The following is a 19,333-nucleotide window of genomic DNA, read 5'->3' as shown; positions in this document are numbered from 1 at the left end:
AATATGAGCTAACTATAAATGTATAAACACACTCTAAAGCCTATAAATGTTGCTAAAACACACTTCTAAGCTAATAAACCTATTCTAATATATATATAAAGGTACACCAAAGAAAGGGAAGGGAGATACTAAAGGCCTATATAAACGACGGCCAAAAGGACTATAAGAAATTATCCCAAATAAGCTAACACAAGTTAAGAAGCTATTAAAGTTATAAAGTTATAAAGTTATAAAGATATAAAGATATAAAGTTTAAAATAGAATTTTTTTTAGAAAATTTGTTATACTGGCCCGAGCTGTGAGGAAACCTCCGATCTGTTGCAGTGGCAAACTAGATGTGAAGTAACTCAAGGTGTCATGGGATAGGGACTTGGCCTTGAGCTGTCTGAAGACCTCGAGTTTTGCAGTTGGCCGACTCAGAGCCGAGGATCAGCTCCGAATCCATCTGTAAAAATGAACGGCGAGATAGAACAACTTCACATCTTGCATTTCACAAATAAGTAACAAATAGAGTGCACCAGAGTAAAACTGTTGTAGCCCCTTCTACAAGGCATTTTGAGGTACACTGTAATATACTTTAATTAGTTCTACAAAACTAATTTAGATCATGCTGATGAACTCCTACAGTTGTGATGTCTTTACAAGGACAAAGAGATGATTCACTTTCTTATGGCCGGAACAAGAAAATGCATTCCTCTTCCTCCTGAACCTGAGTCTAAGCTATTAAACAGAATCTTCTTTTCAGCACTCTGGTACAAGATTTCCGAGGAAGGCTGAGGAATATGACCCCTGTACAAATGGAACATATTCTCTTGCCCCCTTTCTAAAAATGGGGTCATCACCCCAGTTTGCCAATTCAGAGATATTGCACAGTTTCAACTCAACACTAGAAAAGCGTCTTAACTATGATACCCTATCCCCATTTGGCATCTTCAGCATTTTTCATTGGAGAACATCCATTCCTGCAGCTTTGCCACTTCAGAACTGTTTCACTGCATAGTGCTTTCAACAACCTCCTCAAAGGAGGGCATGCCCACAAGATTCAGCAACTCCTCAGAGTGTTTCTTCCATTTCCAAGGAATGCCCCATTTAAGGCAAGCATCTCTCATCACTTGTTGAGAATGGCCTGTGCAGTATCCACCCCCCGCCCAGAAAAGAAACATTGCTGTATGGTTTGCTAGAATGTTTTTAAGGCTATCCAAATGTCAGTTTCCATAGTCTTGCCAAACTCCATCATCACCAGGGTCTTTAGTCTGATGAGTGTCAAAACTGCTGCCTTCTTGGCCTGTCAGTACCTTTCACTCAGATAAGGAAAGCTCCCACACTCTACCCCTGGATGACACTGCTCAGAAGTCTTCTTTCTTTAACCTGATAGCTTCCTTCATACCTGAACTCATTACCGTGTCCTTAGGTTATCACCATGACAAGCACAACCTCCTTTTGAGTACAGTTCCTTGCTGCAGTTCAACTAGTAAGGTCTCAAATGAAGTGTACTCAGACTACACATCCCTGATCCCCCCCATTATACAGGAAAAAGCCGTTCTAGAGGTGGACCTTAACTAATTACACAAAGAAGCATCTGTTAAGCACTCTTAGGACACAATCACTACATGTTTGAGATTTTTGGGTCTGTCCAACTACAGTTCCTGCTAGGTGACCCAAGTCATCATTAAGCTGTGATAAACTGACAGTTTAGACCCTCTCTTGGTCTGAACATCCTTTGGTCTGATGACATGAGTACAAAGTCTAACAACGACCTTCAGTTTTAGGTGCTCTGGTACCAACTACATGTTCAAGAAGCTTTGGGTTTGAACAGGGTGTTCTTTATGGGCAATTCATAATGAGCATAGAAACCAAAAAAAAAAGCAAGTTGCTACTGAAGTTCACAGCAGCATAGCTAGGGAGCCACTGCAGTACAATACTTGGGGAGATGGTTGCCAAATGCTGATCAGTCTTTGGTGCATTAATATTCAGAAATGATGCATTTCCAGTCAGAAATGAAATGCCTTAGAGCTCTGTGTGGTATATGCTGTGGCAACTTGAGTATGGTTTAAAAAGTCAAGAGGAGTTTTTATTTCATTGGGAGAGTGGAGGACAGGTATGTGAGTTTTTTTTTTCCACTTCTTCACTTACCAGAGAGCCCTACTTTCAAGCCTGGTTTCAAAGGCGGGTGGAGTGGTGTCTATCATCCCTTTTTAGGAAGTATTGGCTCATTTTCTGAATCATTCTTTGCACTGCTCCTCCTCTTAGGACATTATGCCAATAGTGGCCCTTCCAGAAACATAAAATCATAGATGTTATGTGATCCTATCTCGCCTACATTCTGTACTGATGGGCTTGGAGCTGATCCCTTGGCTCCGACTTCGACTATTCTATATGAAGGAAAGCAGCTTATTATTACTTTTTGATATTCTTATCCCACCCACCTGCACCCAGATCTCGCTTAGCCACTTACAAGCAATATGGTGCGTTCTCAAACTTGAGCTAGCTAAAAGATCTATTTTTTGTTCCTGTTTTTCCTTTTTTTGTCAGGAATTTTCCTAGTTTTAAAAGCTAAAGCTGTTAAGTTTGATGTTGTTGTTTTTTTTTGAAATTTGTTCTGGTTTAAAATTGTTTGGAAAGGTTTAAGGTTAGTTTTAAGTTGAGGTTTTTTTTTTAGTTATCTAATTTTTCTATTTTTTCATAGAGGTTTTTTTTTTGTTTTTTGAGGGTGCTTGGCCCTCATTTGGCCTCCCTTGTCTCTTATTGTGTGTCCTGATATTGTGTAATATTGTAAAAAAAAAAAAAAAACAAAAACAAAAAAAAAAAAAGAAAGGTAAAAAAAAAAAAGTTTCCTTGTGGTAACTCCACTTTTTCCTGTTTTGTTGTGAAAATAACATAGGAACATGGAGTTAAACTAAAGAACATAGACCCTCAATTGCAGAAAGGCCATGGAGAGTTTGGGAATGCAGTGTATGGAGCCAGCTTTTTAGTGCATTTCATATCCCTGGTGCAAGTCCAATGATAGCCGGACGAACGACTGAGCAGAACTCTCTCTCTCACGGTGGTGGGTCTCTGTTGAACACATTGCAAAATCAGATTTTCAGGGATAGGGGAATTCCTTGCTCTGCACCTCCCGCTGAATCGCGCTGAATGCAAAGTTTTCTCCTCTCCCCCCTCACCCGAGAGCCCTATGGGCTATGGACCATGCCCCCCATGCCCCGGCTTGCTTTATTGCTTTTCCCTTTTCCCCCAGTCTTCCGTCTCACTCCAAAAGAAAAATGCTCTGTTGTAGGGGATGGCCTCTTAATTTAACTACCTACTACTGGCCATGCAGGTATGGTTCCTATGTTTACCTGAAGGTCCATGGTTCTCCATGGTTCCCAGTAGGACTACTCCACCAGTCTATACATTCATCAGTTGGGACTACTCCCTCTTCCCGGCTATAACTTAGAATCAACTATAGACTCCTTAGACCGGAACATCATATCTTAGACCCCACCCCGAGACAGATGTTATCTTCTAATCTATCTTCTCGTATGGAAATGGAATTGTATTTGCTATTTTGGGAGAGACTCCGATTTGGGCTCAACTCCGGGTCAGAATCCCTGAAATTTCTCCCTTCCCTTAATATCATTTCTTGCTCTTTCCTTCTCAAGGCAAGGTTAGCTTGGCATCTTAATTTCCCACTTTTCTGAGTCTAAACCCCTGTAATGGGCAACCACATGTGGGCCTTCATGAAAGGTGTGTGCACTTTTCATGAAATTTCTCATCTCTCCCTCCCTCCTATTTCTCTCTCTGCTGGTTCATTGGCAGGATCTTGATGTGGTGTTCCCGCCATGCATCTTGATGTTTCTACCGGAAGCAAACATGTCTTCTGGAAATTTTTGTGTCTGGTTCAGAGTCTTTTCACTTTATGCAGAGAGCCGTGCTTGGTTTCCACCGAATGAAAACTTTGTTTCAGATTTTTCCTCTCTCCAGAGTATCATCCCAAATCAGTCCTGCCTCCTTTGTTCGTTTTGCCTACAACAGTCATTAGAACTTCAGTCTTCCTTTATTCCAAATAAAGTGGAATAAATAATTACTCAAATAAAAGCTGAAAGCATTGGATCCAAACATTTTTAGACCAACAGAACCAAACAAACAAGGAAAACAGGATCAATAATTGTATGGAAAAGGAAACAATTGAAAACAGTCTTTTGACAAAGATCAAATGGAGAAAAGCAACTAAAGCTTATTTGACATTTGTGCTGCGGACTCGTGGTCCTCCCCACTTTCATTTCTCACTACACTACAAATTGGGTGGCATCTCTAGGGACGGCTTCATTGGTTCACCACAGTGCTCAGGTTTCAGTGAGCCACCCCATTTGGGTGGTGCTAGGGGCGGGGTCAGTGTCCCAATATGAGAGAAAGAGATCAGGATAGGGCAACATTTTTAGTTACTTTACCCATAACTTTGGGCATTTTGGATCATCTATTCATTTCCCAACCACCCTCCTTTCCCCCCTTGGAGGGATCTTGGAGGAAGATTCCTGTTGAGTTAATGCAGCACAGAGAATCACAGAGGCACACAAACCCCGCCATTAAAATAAGGGTGATCCCAGGAATTCACTGCTTTTGTATACAAAAAAACCTCCATTCAGGAAGCCATAGAGCAAGCAAGTAGGAAACAAGCAGGGCATCATTTCTGTGTTACAAGTGTAGCCCCCCAAAGACAAACACTTCTTTCAGAAATGAGAACAGCATGTCCTGCAGGTAATCTCCAGTAATAATGCACTGTAGGATATTTGCTACTTTCTTTTAGGGTCTGAAAATATGGGACAGCTAGAAGAATGGTGCAGCCAATGATCAAGTCCCAAATCCCTACTGTCTCCTTGCACAGAGTACAATTTGGTCTTCTCTCTTTCTTCATAGTTTCATAGTATAGTACTAGGCTATCTGCCCTAGGGCATTTATAAGCCTAGCCAAAGTGTATGTGGCTTTCGCCACCCCATGTAATGATACAAAAGTGTACAATTTAAATTAAATTTAGTTTACTGTGCCTCTATCTAGCAATGACACAGAGATGACCCCCGGGGTAAACCTACGATCAACCATCCATTTGTCCAGATTTCTCTTGAAGAGGGTCAGTGAGGGGCTCTGCCTAACATGGACAGGTATCCTGGTCCAGAGTGCGGGAAGCCTCTGGGTTATGAATCTTTCCCTCCAGCATGTCGTATTCATATTTGTGCTGAGGTTTAGATCTTTAGCTCTCATGGCTCTGATGGATTTGGATTTTTTGAGGTGGAGCATGTCCATTAATTCTGAATTGGACATGGCCTTGTACGTAAGGCACAGATCACCTCTGAGCAGGCGGTATGCTACTGAATAGAGCTGGAGCTTTTTCAGTCTGGCAGCATATAACATATGCTGGAGACCCTTGATCCTCTTGGTAAGGTAGTTCTGGGGTCTCTCCAGCTGCTGCAGGTGCCGGGTAAGGTACATACCAAATGGGGCATTGTACTCAATCATAGGCCTGATAAGGGAGGAATATAAGGATACAATGACATCCTTTGATCTGGATGTGAATCCCTTCATGATAAGGTGGGCAAGGTAGAAGGTCTTTCTAACCACTTTGGCGACGTGGGTGTCAAATGAGAGGTCACTGTCAACTTGGATCCCCAGGTCTCTGATTACTTTTTCCGTACTTAATGGATTACCACCTATGTGGTAATTTGTGGGTACTTTGTTTTTTCCAAAGGGGATGACTATACATTTTTTGGCATTTAGTTTAAGGCCATGACTCTGGCACCAGTCATCTGTTTCTGTGAGGCCCTTCTGGAGTATGCATGTGTCAGCTGGAGTGTCGACTATGGCGCCTAGTTTGCAGTCGTCTGCGAACTTTGTCAGCCACAACCCCCCTATGTTTGCCTGCACATATGAGAAATAAATGCCGAACAAGAGGGGTCCCAAGACAGAGCCCTGTGGGACTCCACTTGTGACTGGCTTAGAGTCTGACATAGCTCCAGCTATTCTGACTTTGTGGGTTCTGTCCTTTAGCCAGTTTGCAACCCATCTTGTGACAAACGGGTTTACATTTAAGCTGTTGAGCTTGTCTATGATGCCTGAGTGGGGTATTGTGTTGAAGGCTTTTGCCAGATCCAGGTTGGCTGTATGAACTGCTTTGCCTTCATCGATGGCTCTAGTGACTGTTTCAAAAAAGTCCACCAGGTTTAAAAGACAGGATCTGCCTTTTACAAAGCCGAACTGGGTAGGGTCAATTGTCTCTATGTCCCTGATGTCTTTGTTTATGAGTTCCATAATGATCCTTTCCATAGCTTTGCAGACCAGGCTGGTCAAGCTTATGGGGCGGTAGTTTCCAGGGTCTGTAGAGGTGCCACCTTTGTGGAGTGGGACCACTGTAGCTATACGCCAGTGTTCAGGGATGTATCCTGTAGCAAGGCTAAGATTAAATAGCGTTCTTATGTGCGGGTTTAGCTCCTCTAGGAGTTCACGTAGCACACAACCCGGGACACCGTCAGGTCCCATGTTCTTTAGTTTTCTTTTGGATTTTCCCACTGCACCCTCATACACCTCCAGTTAACCTATTATACATCCGACACAGTCTCCCCTTGCTGGATTATTACATTACCCATCCCCCCCCAAAAAAAATCCACATACACACCATCCATCCCTTCTCTGTTTGTTAGCCCATGGCACAGACAGCAGTACACATTTGCCTACTCTACATATCTCTGGTACCATTATGGTTTTGAGTCCAACCCTAGCATATTTGGTCTTCCACATGCTGTACTTCACGCATATAGGTACACGCAAATACTTATCTTTCATGACATGGTAGGCTGACCCAGGTTATACCCATTCATTTTTGGGCCATCCAGACAAGGAAGACTCGGACCGCAAATGGGCAGTTATTAAGCGAATGCTCTGACCATTGGGCTAGACTTAGCAAAGGGCAGCTGCGTGCAAACACGCTGCGTTTCGCTTCCACTTGATATAAAAATAAACAATACAATGAAATACGGACACAGGGTTTTAAATGTAATTGTTCGAGGGATGGGGGCTCAACATTCAGCTACGTGCTTGTGTGTTTACTCCTGTGATTTTATTTTGGTGTTCGGGGAACTCTCTTGTATGCTTTGCATACATTTCAGTATCCACGGACACTGACAGGAGTGACTACTATTACAGGCAGGCTGTACTAGTCAGCATTTTAGGTTGCGCGACTGTAGCCAAGATTTTTACGCCTCCGTGCAGAGCTTAAACACGTCCCCTGCACTTGCGCATGTTTCCTGTGCATGTGGATGGTGCAGTAGCGCATCTTCATTAATACGCATATGGTGGTGCTGCACCATCTCTACTCCGCACGTTCAGCGCAAGGCTAACGCTGTCCTTGCGCCGAGCTTCATGAATCCCGGGGTCTATCTTTTCTCTCCTTCTCTGATATGCTGCAACTTTGAAATGTGAATATATAGAACAAGTATGTGTGGGGAGAAATGCCTTTGGCAAGCATTTTCCATTCTGGAGAAAAGAGTGGGCAAGTTCAGTCGGATGCACTTTAATAGGTTTTTGATCCTTTTAGCTTTGCTTAAATAAAATGAAACCATCATCAGTGCTTTAGTTTTTGTCTCCAAGTGGAGCTTTACCATGGTTATACTTGTCTCATTTCATATATTAGATATGCTAACTATTACTGCTGGCTTTTGCATGAATGTGTGTTGATGAACATGTGTGTGGCATCTCTCAATTTGCTGGATATTTCCTTGTTTAATTTTTATCCCTGCTGGTCAGTGGATTACTGTAGCATTCTATAGCGCAACTCTTGAGAGAGAGAGAACATTATTTTCTTTTTTTCCTAAGGTATCAAACATTTGCTACTGTGTTGGTACAACCTGCACAAATACACCGAAGAAACAATACTCTAAGCATGTGTATCATTATGTTCTTATATGTTGTAAACGCTCTAGTCTTAGATCATCCATACATGTGTCTATGGTGCTCATTAATAAGAAAAATATTTAAATACGAATATTAGGTGGGGCAGTTAAAAGACCACATTGAACTTTAGTATCAGCATTCCAACTCAGAGGAATTTGCCATTAATTACCCAGCATTAACTAAGTTTTCACAGATAATTCTAAAGCTGCATAGTTTTATTTTAATTTTTGAGTCTGCAGCACAGAGATTTCACTGTGGAAATTTTCTTTCCTGCACAGGTTTTCACCTGCACTGCTGTACCATTACAGCATCAACCTGTAGCACTATAGTGGTCTCACTGGCAAAGACCACATGTAAATGTGTCAGGCCAGGGGCAAAGTGAAAAAATCATAAACCATCTTTTGGCGGCAAACACATGTTCACTTCTGTGTCCGAAGTGGGGCTGTTGTTAATGCAGCAACCAAGTACTATGTACCTGTGTGTATTTTTAGATATAACAGTGCAATATTTGATGTACAGCCATAATAAGGGACCAGTAATGAGAATTTGCCCATTCCGGCTTTATGTCTTTGAATCACAGACTATCACAGTAGCAGTGTTGGGCACTGTGTCATTGGTCAAATAGTGTAGGCAACAATTACTTTTTTCTGAATATTGAAGTTAGTGTTTCTCACAGACTGAAGTCTTATGCCCGAAGTCTTAGACTTGAATTTTTATTACCCATTTTTGGCACACTGGTTCTATTACGAACCTTTAGAGATTGTCTAAATGGTTGAACTCTAGTTAATTGTTTGTTTTAATCATTTACATTATTTAATCTCTAGATTCTTTGTTTTACTTACTTTTCTGTTAAAGCTGTTTCTTCACTATAAGGCACTAGCTTGCTACTCCTTGACTTCAGTGACTGAGCTCCAAACAGCTGATCTTTCACTGAACTGCGGTTTTACTATTAATTCTTATTGTAATTCAGAGCCACATAATTAATAATCTGCAAGGCAGAGAAGCTCTAACCTGCAAATACTTAAATCATTTACTTAGCAGCAGTCTTTCCTAATGCAAGTAAACAGTTCCATACTGTCCACTTACCTCTGTCACATTATTTAGTAATCCCACAACAGGCCTTCCTGTTTTATTATCAGTCATTTTCTTCTGACTATACAGTTCAAATGTGTGTTAATGCTAATTTTGTTTTCATGTGAATGTTTCTGCAGAGCTATTCATGCTTATAACTTTGTTAGCTTCTTTAATTGCACACTGTGGGGAAAGCAGGGTTTTTGACAACTTGTACATATGTTATGATGTCAGCATCCTACCACTTCAGACCTCCTCATGTCCATGAGTTAAAAGTGGGAAAAATACTTGTAGAACATATAGGATAATCTTAATTTCCTTAAGCTTGTTGCACAGATGTCCTTCTGTGAGGAATTAATAGACACAGGGAACCAGTACAGGGATGTATGCTGCAATATCTGACTTTCAAGCATAACTCACCCAATTGCAAAGCTGCAGAATACCCTGACAAGTGTTAACAATAAAACTGTAGGGCTTCCAAACAAGTCTGGGATTGGGTTCCACAAAACAGAGGTTGAATTTCTGTTTTCTGAGTTACAGTGCTTAACTACGAGGTACTGCAGCATTTGACAATATCTGTTTTGTTCACTTCTGGTAAAATGAATTCTCTTTATGGATAGTTGAAGAACTGGATTAAGCTGAGAGCAACAAAACTGCACAACAACCTGAAAAGTCTATAATAAAGTATCATCGTGAACAAAATCATTTGCCATTCTAGCAGAATGGACAGTTAATGCTGAGTTAGTTTTGGACATACCTAGGCTACCATACCAACAATTGGTTGTGCTAAACAGGTCTCTAGAAGGCAGAATGTCCTGAAATAAAGACGGTGAGAGTGCTTCACTACCACTGTGGTCAGCACCCTCCCAGAAGAAATCTGGCAGAAAGCGCCCCTCAAGTACAGCTTTATATTATAATATTAATATTTTTTGAAAGGGGAGTTGGTTCCTGCCACACATAGCCATAACAAATGCTAGCTAGAAGGATGAGAATCTGACTGCATTTATGAGGTAAGGTTCTTTGTCAGAATGCATTAGGGAAAATGAAAAATGTCAATGAGTGGAGACCACACAATGACTATATTATGGCACTGTACTAGCAAGCAAATGGAGACACATGCTAAGCAAGCATATGGGATTACATCTTATTAATACACTAATATAATATGCTTAATTAAAAAAGAACACTTAACTAATATTTACCAACTGATAAGAAATACTAAGCTACCAAGTTTCACTATGACAAGTCATCCCTCCATCTACTGAACATAAACCTGTCGTTCCTAAAGGACTGAAAGCTAGCATACTCATATGCCCTTGCAAGAAATTTCAGGAATTACCTACTTACCCATGTAAGTGTGAAACAACTGATTGCCCAGACCACTATTCACTGTTTTAGGAATTTTTCTCCTTTCCCCAGTATTGTGAAACCATGGATATATGTGTGTGTGTGTGTGTGTGTGTGTGTGTGTGTGTGTGTGTGTGTGTGTGTGTGTGTGTGTGTATATATATATATATATATATATATATATATATATATATATATATATAGAGGTTTAGTATCAAAATTGTGATTGCACTTCACCGTTTCGTCACATTGTCGACCCATGACAGCAAACTCCGAACTGCCGAACTGCCAAACACCACAAACAGTGACATTTTCGACTGCTCCACACCTAAAACCATTTGCTAACATGGGTCAAGAAGGGGTGGAAGTGTACGGTCTGGAATTGTGGTGTTCGACGACGAAGCATTCGGTGCTCGGACGCCGTGTAACTTGTTTCAACAAAGTGACATTCACAATTTTGATTGTAAACCATATATATATATATATATATATATATATATATATATATATATATATATTTATATACACACACGCACACACACATGCACACACATGTACATACATACATACACACACACACACATATATATATATATATATATATGTATGTTGTATCTTTCAGCAGTATGTGTGTATATATATATATATATATATATATATATATATATATATTATATGTGTGTGTGTGTGTGTGTGTGTATATATATATATATATATATATATATATATATATATGATTTACATGCATATGACCGAGCGACCGATGGTCGAAACTCGGTTTCCACGAACCTATGTGTCGAAGCTCCAGGGGTCGAACACTCAGAATGTTAAAAAATTCGGAATTTGACATTTCCGACTGCTCTACCACCTAAACAAGCGCTACCATGGGTCAAAAAGGGGGGGATGTTTTGCAGTTCGACATAATTGTGTTTGCAATTATGCAACGTTGCCGTACTGCCGAACATTTTCCGGTCGGCCATCCACCAGCCGACCAAATGTATTATATATATATATATATATATATATATATATATATGTATACATTTATGGAGTATGGACGGTGCAGAGGGGACTTGCACTTCTGCAAAAAACACTAGTTTTGAGCTATCTCTCTTTCAATATTGCAGGACTGTGTGCTTGTGATGCAAGGGATTTCTTGTAATCTCTCACATGGAAAGCCTTACAAACATATTTTAAAATCACCAAACTGCACTAAAGAAGCATTGTGATTTTTGGTCACCCCCTTCTGCAACCCATATGTAGGGGATGCCATCTTCTTCAGCCCTATCATAGCTCTCTCTCTATGTGTGTGTGTGTGTGTGTGTGTGTGTGTGTGTGTGTGTGTGTGTGTGTGTGTGTGTGTGTGTGTGTGTGTGTATATATATATATATATATATATATATATATAGATATATATAGATATATACGTATATACATACATACGTACATATATAATATAAAAACTACTGGTACCACCTGTTGTTGTCAGGGCACCAATTAATCCAACTTTGATCATGGCACAGGCTGATCCAAGAAAAACACCCAAAGTCATCCTAGGAAGATCCCCTAATACCTCTACCCTAGTTTAAAAAGCCCTTCAAGTTAATGATTAAAATAATATTCTGTGACCTTGACTGAGCTAAGTTAGCCCTGCAATGTTATAGGTTATCAGTGAAGTTGACCAGCTAGAGAACAAATATACCAACAATAAAGATGAAAAATCTCAGTTAGCCAAATCAGAAATATGAAAGATCCATGATAAAGAAAAACAGTTCAGAAATAATTCAAAAAATCTGCCCAAGAAAATAACACAGAAAGAATTCCTCTGGTGTCCTCAATTCTGGTTTTGATCCTTTTTTATTTCAGGTTCTGCTTGCAGTATTGATAAGCACTGCTCAGTGAAATAAAGTGGTCTGTGTTATACAGAAATCTCACAAGAGGTGTGGGTGGAGTACTGGTTGTGGCTTTTCCTGATTGCTGTAAAAGAGATGTGGGGGCTTTCCAGTCTTGTAGTTGGTGGCTGTTGTCTTACAATGGGTTAGTATGGTATCATATTCCACCTCAGGCTGTGGGGCTGTTTCATATTGTTACAGATGCATTTCATTTAATATGTTTGGGAGGGGGGTGAGGTTGTGTCCATAGGAGGGAAAACTGGTTCTGCTTTGTTTTTACCAAAAGCTTTGTCAGCTCCATCCAGATCTAAAGACAAAAAAGTAGTACCAAAACTCTCTCCATAATACAGAAAATCAAGAAATATCTAAAAACACTTCTAAAACCTAAACAGTAAACAGAAAACATATATCATGATAACCATTCACTCCACTCTTAATTACATTGTTCTACATTTACCATGAACAGAAACAGAACTAGTTTGAGTAACGAATGATTCTAAATCAAAGGAGTTGTAGGGAAACCTGGACCCTGTGTAAAAACTGTAGTGTGCTTGGAGGAATAAAGGGGGACCTCTACTACATGTGACTAAGCAGTGGGTCATATTACTGTGGCTCTTGAGATATTCCCTCCAGAGTCCCTAGTCCATATCACTCAGATCCCAGTCATGAACCAGTGGAGTCTACCTATATACATATTTTATGTACACACACACATATATATATATATATATATATATATATATGTGTGTGTGTGTGTGTGTGTGTGTGTGTGTGTGTGTGTGTGTGTGTGTGTGTGTGTGTGCGCGTTTGTATACTAACTTCATGATGGTCACAAATTCATGGGAAAAACAGAAACATCCTACAAAAGCAAATAAAGGTGTCACACAATGTGCGATCTTGCAGTGTAATTCACATAAAAGGAAATATAGCTAGGAAAAAGTAACGGCAGGGTAATGGGATCAGGGAGATAACAGATGACCAGTTTGATGATGAAAGCTGTAAGATAACCAGTGCTATTTCATCACTCTTGAATAAAATCCATTTTTTTATATGTACAACTAAGCAGCTTAAAACAGTATATATTTCAGATAAATTTTCATATAGCTTGCTTGTTGTTGTTGTTGTTGTTGTGACTTTCGGCTTTTCCCGGTTAGGGGTCACCACAGCGGGACTCCGGTCCGCTAATGATTGGCAGTTGATTTTTACGTACCGAGTTGCCAGCCCTGATGCACAACCTTCAAAGAAGGTACACCCATTCACGCATGTCTCCATGCAGAAGACACTCTAACTGAGAGATGAACCGGACAGCATCTTACTGAGAGGCGACAACGCTACCGCAGCACCACCACCTTTTCACAATGTTGATTCTAGCTATATTCTATACATATATATATATATATATATATATATATATATATATATATATATTCGAAGATAAAACAAAGTAGCGGTCATATACGCTCTTCTGAATACTTAAATCATAACATATTACTTAGTAGCATAACATATTGCTGTTTCAACACCACCTTCCTCTTCTTAGGAGAAGACACGCCCACAGGAGACTGTATCCGCCCCGAATCATGACGGTCTCGCTCTCGCTCAAGTATGTGTAACAAATACTGTTCACCTTATCTTCAGGTAAAAAGCTAGAGCAACTAATGATCGAAGAGTTATCACGCACATGTTAGACCCCAAGGCTGCACCTTCTCGCCACATTTTGCCCAAAGTAGATTAAGCCTTATGCTCTTTACCGCTGCTATTTTCGGTCACACAACACAAATCTAACCTGAATATCGAGGGGTTGTTTACTTATGAACGTGCCATTCTTCAAAGTGAACTTACTAAAATCTATTGTGTCTAACGTTAACTTGACATGAAGCATTCCAAGTTTGAGTCGCCCTACTTAGATTCACCTGTTGCAATAAAAGCTCTCCGTGGCAGGTGTTTAACTCACTGCAGGCAACGTGGTGGTCTACCTCCCTGGTTCTGCAGCATGACTATGTGCAACAGACCTCTCCAATCGATCACCTTCAGTTATCAAAGCGGTCACGGCTCTCCCTTTTACACTCCGTACACTTGTATTTGCCATGTAGTACAAATAGTTGTCTATAATTAACATTGGCTTACTTTTCTGTGACTGTACTGTGCTATATGTCCTGCCAATCACTCCTGGACTACTGCCTTCATTGAAGCCATTTTCTCCTCGATGCATAGCACCAGGAATTACTACTGCTTGATTTGTTCTATCATAGTTGTTATGACAGGCTATTTCAAACATATGGTTTACAATCCTGTATTCGTAAGTTACAACCAACATATTATCCTGACCCGTTATTAACACTTTGTCGATGTTATCCGCCGTCGCTGTTTGGTACTTTCGACTTTGTGAAATTTCGCTTAACCCAGTCTACAAAATTTGCTGTCGGTCTTGTCAGCTGTCGATGTACTAAGGTAGAACCATATATATATATATATATATATATATATATATATATATATTATACAGATTCTGTATGGAGAAAAAAATGAATTAATTTGAAACCATTAGTGCCTGAAGCTTACCTCTCGTTTGGATTTCTGAGACGCTCTTTCTAAGATGTCATCACTAGAGAGGTCAGAGTCTTCAGAGAAACTCAAGTATCTCCGCAGCTCTGTATCTAGAAAAATGCAGTAAAAAGGTGATGTAAAAAAGACATATGTATGAACAATGCAGCATTTCTAACTGCTGGTTACCACTTACCTCATTTTTTAGCATTTGCATAGTATGTACATTTATTACAACAGCAAATATGGTCTTGTAGAGCACAAATATGTAAATCTTTCGCTCTACACACCACAGAATAAACTGCAATTGTTTTTTTTTTTTTTACCACAGAGTTCTCACTACATTATGACAATTTGATTTCAAGCTGCTTTTTTGACAGATTTCTTTTTCTAATACTGTCAGTTAGATAATGGTAGAGACATCATTTACTACTTCAGAAGGAGTTACGGTATGGAAGACAATGAAGGCAAACAACATAAAGTTAGTTTCCAAGTATGTGCATTAGTGTTTACCCTGATGATCTGTTTAGGAGGTCAAAACATTAGCTGAGTGAACACTGTTATTAATGAAGCAAAATAATTAACAGAGAAGAACTGCTAAGCCTGTCTAATGTACTGAAAACTAGAAGCCTACATCGGAAACCTAAATCTCTGATAAAGTATCTACAGTCTGGCATGCATGTTTTCTAATTTACCTTTATGTGGTGTTCTAAATTTTCAAAACTACTTAAATGCTTTTATTCCTGACACCTATTTCAGAAGCCTGATCCATGGCCCTAAGTCACCATTGTTAGCAAAAATACTTTGAATTCTTTTTGAAATTAAACAAACTAAACTAATCTATATGTTGTAGAATTTGAATCCTGAATTTTATGTGCCCTCCACTTTCCAAGCAGAAGGCTTTGTCCCCTGTATCTCTTACTTGTTATGATGACCAGTGGAAAAACTGATAACAAAAGAACTAAAATCCACTGTATCGCTGACGCCTCCGTGTCTTGGGAAATCCACACCACAACTCTGTAAAATGCTCCAACCACTTCAAGCAAGAAAAAAATCGAATGAACAACCAAAAAGGCAACAAAAGTTGTTGATAACTTTTATCTGATAAAATAATATAACAAACTCCACAGTTTAACAAACTTCACAGTTAAGCGCTTTCACTTGTAAAAACACAAGCTTCCTCAGAACACTCTAACTGACAAAATCAGATGTTAAATAAGCTTTTTGGTGCCAGCAACTTTTGAATCTGTTACATGTTTAAAGACATACATACCCATAATCAAACCAACAATCCATCCTCATCTTACATAAAAAATGTAAAATATATAAAATAAACACAATTATACGTTTAAAATCACATAAATCTAATATTACTAAAAATTACTAAAAAATTACTAATAATTACTAAAAAATTAGGATAGTCACAGAATCGAATAAAATTAAAATACAAAAAATGTATATACAATGAATTTTTATATACAAAAAAATTCATGTCTTAACTATACAACACTATTGTAACATACTCGGTATTGTTCATACCGGGTCCAATAATCAATTCAAAGACAACAAAGGTTTAATTGATATAGTATCGTTTAGACCTGGAAACACAGAGGCATCCGTATAAATTTGCCACCTTAATAATTTGTGACTGTTGATGTAATTGACTTGTTCTCCTGCATCCCAAAGGAGGAGGGGCTTGAAGCTTTTGCAAGTAGTATCAGGAAACATGCAGACATCAATTGGGATACAACTTGCCTCCTCACAGACATGATGTCACTGGTATTAGATCACAACTACATATACTTTGAGGGAGAATACTTCAGGCAAACCAGGGGTGTAGTGATGGGAGCAGCTTGTGCTCCCATCTACGCCAACCTGGTTATGCTTGAGTGGGAAGACACCCATATTTTTGATAGTATATACATGAAGTACATCAAATATTATTTGAGATTTCTGGATGACATCTGTTTGATCTGGGATTGAGGAGACCAATTGTTGGATCAATTCTTGGCACACATCAATAACACCAATAGTTACTTGAAATTTACTTTTTCCAAAAATACAAAAGGTCTGGCATATTTAGATACCATTGTGAGTAGAGAAAATAGTATGTTTAGTTCCAAGATCCATAGGAAAAGTACATTCACCAATGATTACTTGGAATATTCCAGTAATCATCCTAAGAGACAGTTTATGAATATATACAAAGGGCAACTTATTAGAGCAGTCAGGATGACTTCAGTATTTAGTGACATGTTAGAGGAAGTGGAATTTATCACCGCATTATTCAAAGATAGAGGATATAATGTTAAAGCTATGTCAAAAATAAAGGATTATGTTACCAATGAATGGGGGAAAAACTATATACCCCTATTGGGTGACAAGTATAACAGTAGAGGAGATAGTGAGACTTTTAAGGAAATAGACATAATAAGAGATGATAGACAGTTTGATAGGACATGTATTTTGGAATTTGGAGCATACACAGGCAAGGTAAAGAAAATTCTGATCGATAATTGGCGTATTATTTCAGCAGATCAGGATGTTGCCTTAGTTTTAGGATATAGCCCCAAATTTGTAAACAGAATTGGCATCAATATCAAGCTAATATTAGAGAGAGGGCACACCCACAAGGTTATTACATATAAGAATACAAATAAATGTGGTGTTTGCAACCAATGCCACACTATAATACAGGGAGATAGTGTGGTGTTGGATAATTACAATCATACTAATATCAGATTTTGTGGAGGGAATTGTCAAACTAAAATGGTCATATATCTTGCCATATGTCAAACTTGTTCAGGATTTTACATAGGCAAGACTCAGAGGAGGTTCAACAGACGTATATATTCCCACCTATATAGTATTAAAAGAAATGATGAAAAAAATGCGCTATACAGGCATATCAAAGAGTTTGGTGATAATCATTATTTCAAGTTTGGGATTATCGAGATATTGAAAGTAGACCCTAGAGGGGGAGATTTCAATGGTATACTCTTATATAAAGAATTAAGGTGGCAAATTTATATGGATGCCTCTGTGTTTCCAGGTCTAAACGATACTATATCAATTAAACCTTTGTTGTCTTTGAATTGATTATTGGACCCGGTATGAACAATACTGAGTATGTTACAATAGTGTTGTATAATTAAGACATGAATTTTTTGTATATAAAAATTCACTGTATATACATTTTTTGTATTTTAATTTTATTCGACTCTGTGACTATGCTAATTTTTTAGTAATTATTAGTAATTTCTTAGTAATTTTTAGTAATATTAGATTTATGTGATTTTAAACATATAATTGTGTTTATTTTATATATTTTACATTTTTTATGTAAGATGAGGATGGATTGTTGGTTTGATTATGGGTATGTATGTGTTTAAACATGTAACAGATTCAAAAGTTGTTGGTGCCAAAAAGCTTATTTAACATCTGATTTTGTCAGTTAGAGTGTTCTGAGGAAGCTTGTGTTTTTACAAGTGAAAGCGCTTAACTGTGAAGTTTGTTAAACTGTGGAGTTTGTTATTTTATTTTATCAGATAAAAGTTATCAACAACTTTTGTTGCCTTTTTGGTTGTTCATTCGATTTTTTGTTGCTTGAAGTGGTTGGAGCGTTTTACAGAGTTGTGGTGTGGATTTCCCAAGACACGGAGGCGTCAGCGATACAGTGGATTTTAGTTCTTTTCTTATTACTTGTTATGATCATTCAAAGTCACTGCAGTTCTGAGGGAGTGGATTTTCACCTGCAGCAACCTCATTCAAAACAGTGGAATTTTGCATACAACAACAATTACATCTGTGAAATTTGAAGCAAGTAGCATTTGATGAGAAGATGCTTTATTAGAATAGTTCTTAACCTTTACTGCATACCTTCTAATGTCCTCATGCCTCACTTTCTTTTCTGAAAACATTTCTCTTCTTCCACCTTGTTTAAGCCAATATAATACATTTACGTTTTGGTAGAACTACCTTGCCTTTTCTCCATCTTTGTCTTTACCAGAGGGAATAATTCAAGGCTCTACAGAATCCCATTAACACATCTCCACCTTGTCTATACTTTTTGTAGAGAACTGGCCCACATGAACGGATGAAGTTCTACACAATAGTATCACTAAAAATCAAGAAAAGCTACATCCATACATCCCTACCTCTGTTCATCATTCTCTGCAGTCCAGAAAGGTAGCAATGCTTCAACACACTGACCTAATTGGCTACATTCCTGTCAGCCATAACTATGAACTCCAGCTCTTTCTCATCAGATTACTAGCAGTACCACACCTGCACTATACCTATATGTATGTTTCCTACATTCCAGGTATATAATCTCTGTTCTTCACAGCAGTGAGTCTCAGTTAATGATAATAATAATCCCTACATTCAGTGGGATTTTCTTCCAGTTGACTCCATATTCTCAGTAATCTCAGAATAGTAACCTCTCTTCTGTAAGTATGCAAAAAATTAAGGCATTAGAACTGACAAGCAAAATGTCCAGCTATTCCATTAATCAGGAAGACCTAATTTTTATCTAGATTCTCTTCAGTGTCACTACATTC

General features: G+C 38.7%; 1 protein-coding gene across 1 annotated transcript in view; it reads right to left on the bottom strand.

Annotated features, from left to right (window-relative positions):
• LOC122814986 (protein-methionine sulfoxide oxidase mical3a-like) overlaps positions 1 to 19,333 on the bottom strand; it is a 663,428-nt gene that overhangs the window by 446,571 nt on the left and 197,524 nt on the right. The window contains exon 10 of the mRNA XM_044087241.1: positions 14,790 to 14,884. Coding sequence (XP_043943176.1) covers positions 14,790 to 14,884 — 95 coding nt within the window. The remainder of the gene's footprint in view (positions 1 to 14,789; positions 14,885 to 19,333) is intronic.

The sequence above is a fragment of the Protopterus annectens genome, chromosome 11.part0 (assembly GCF_019279795.1).
Source record: "Protopterus annectens isolate FY-2018-M chromosome 11.part0, PAN1.0, whole genome shotgun sequence".
Lineage (NCBI taxonomy): Eukaryota > Metazoa > Chordata > Ceratodontiformes > Protopteridae > Protopterus > Protopterus annectens.
This window is presented reverse-complemented; position numbering and strand designations above follow the sequence as displayed.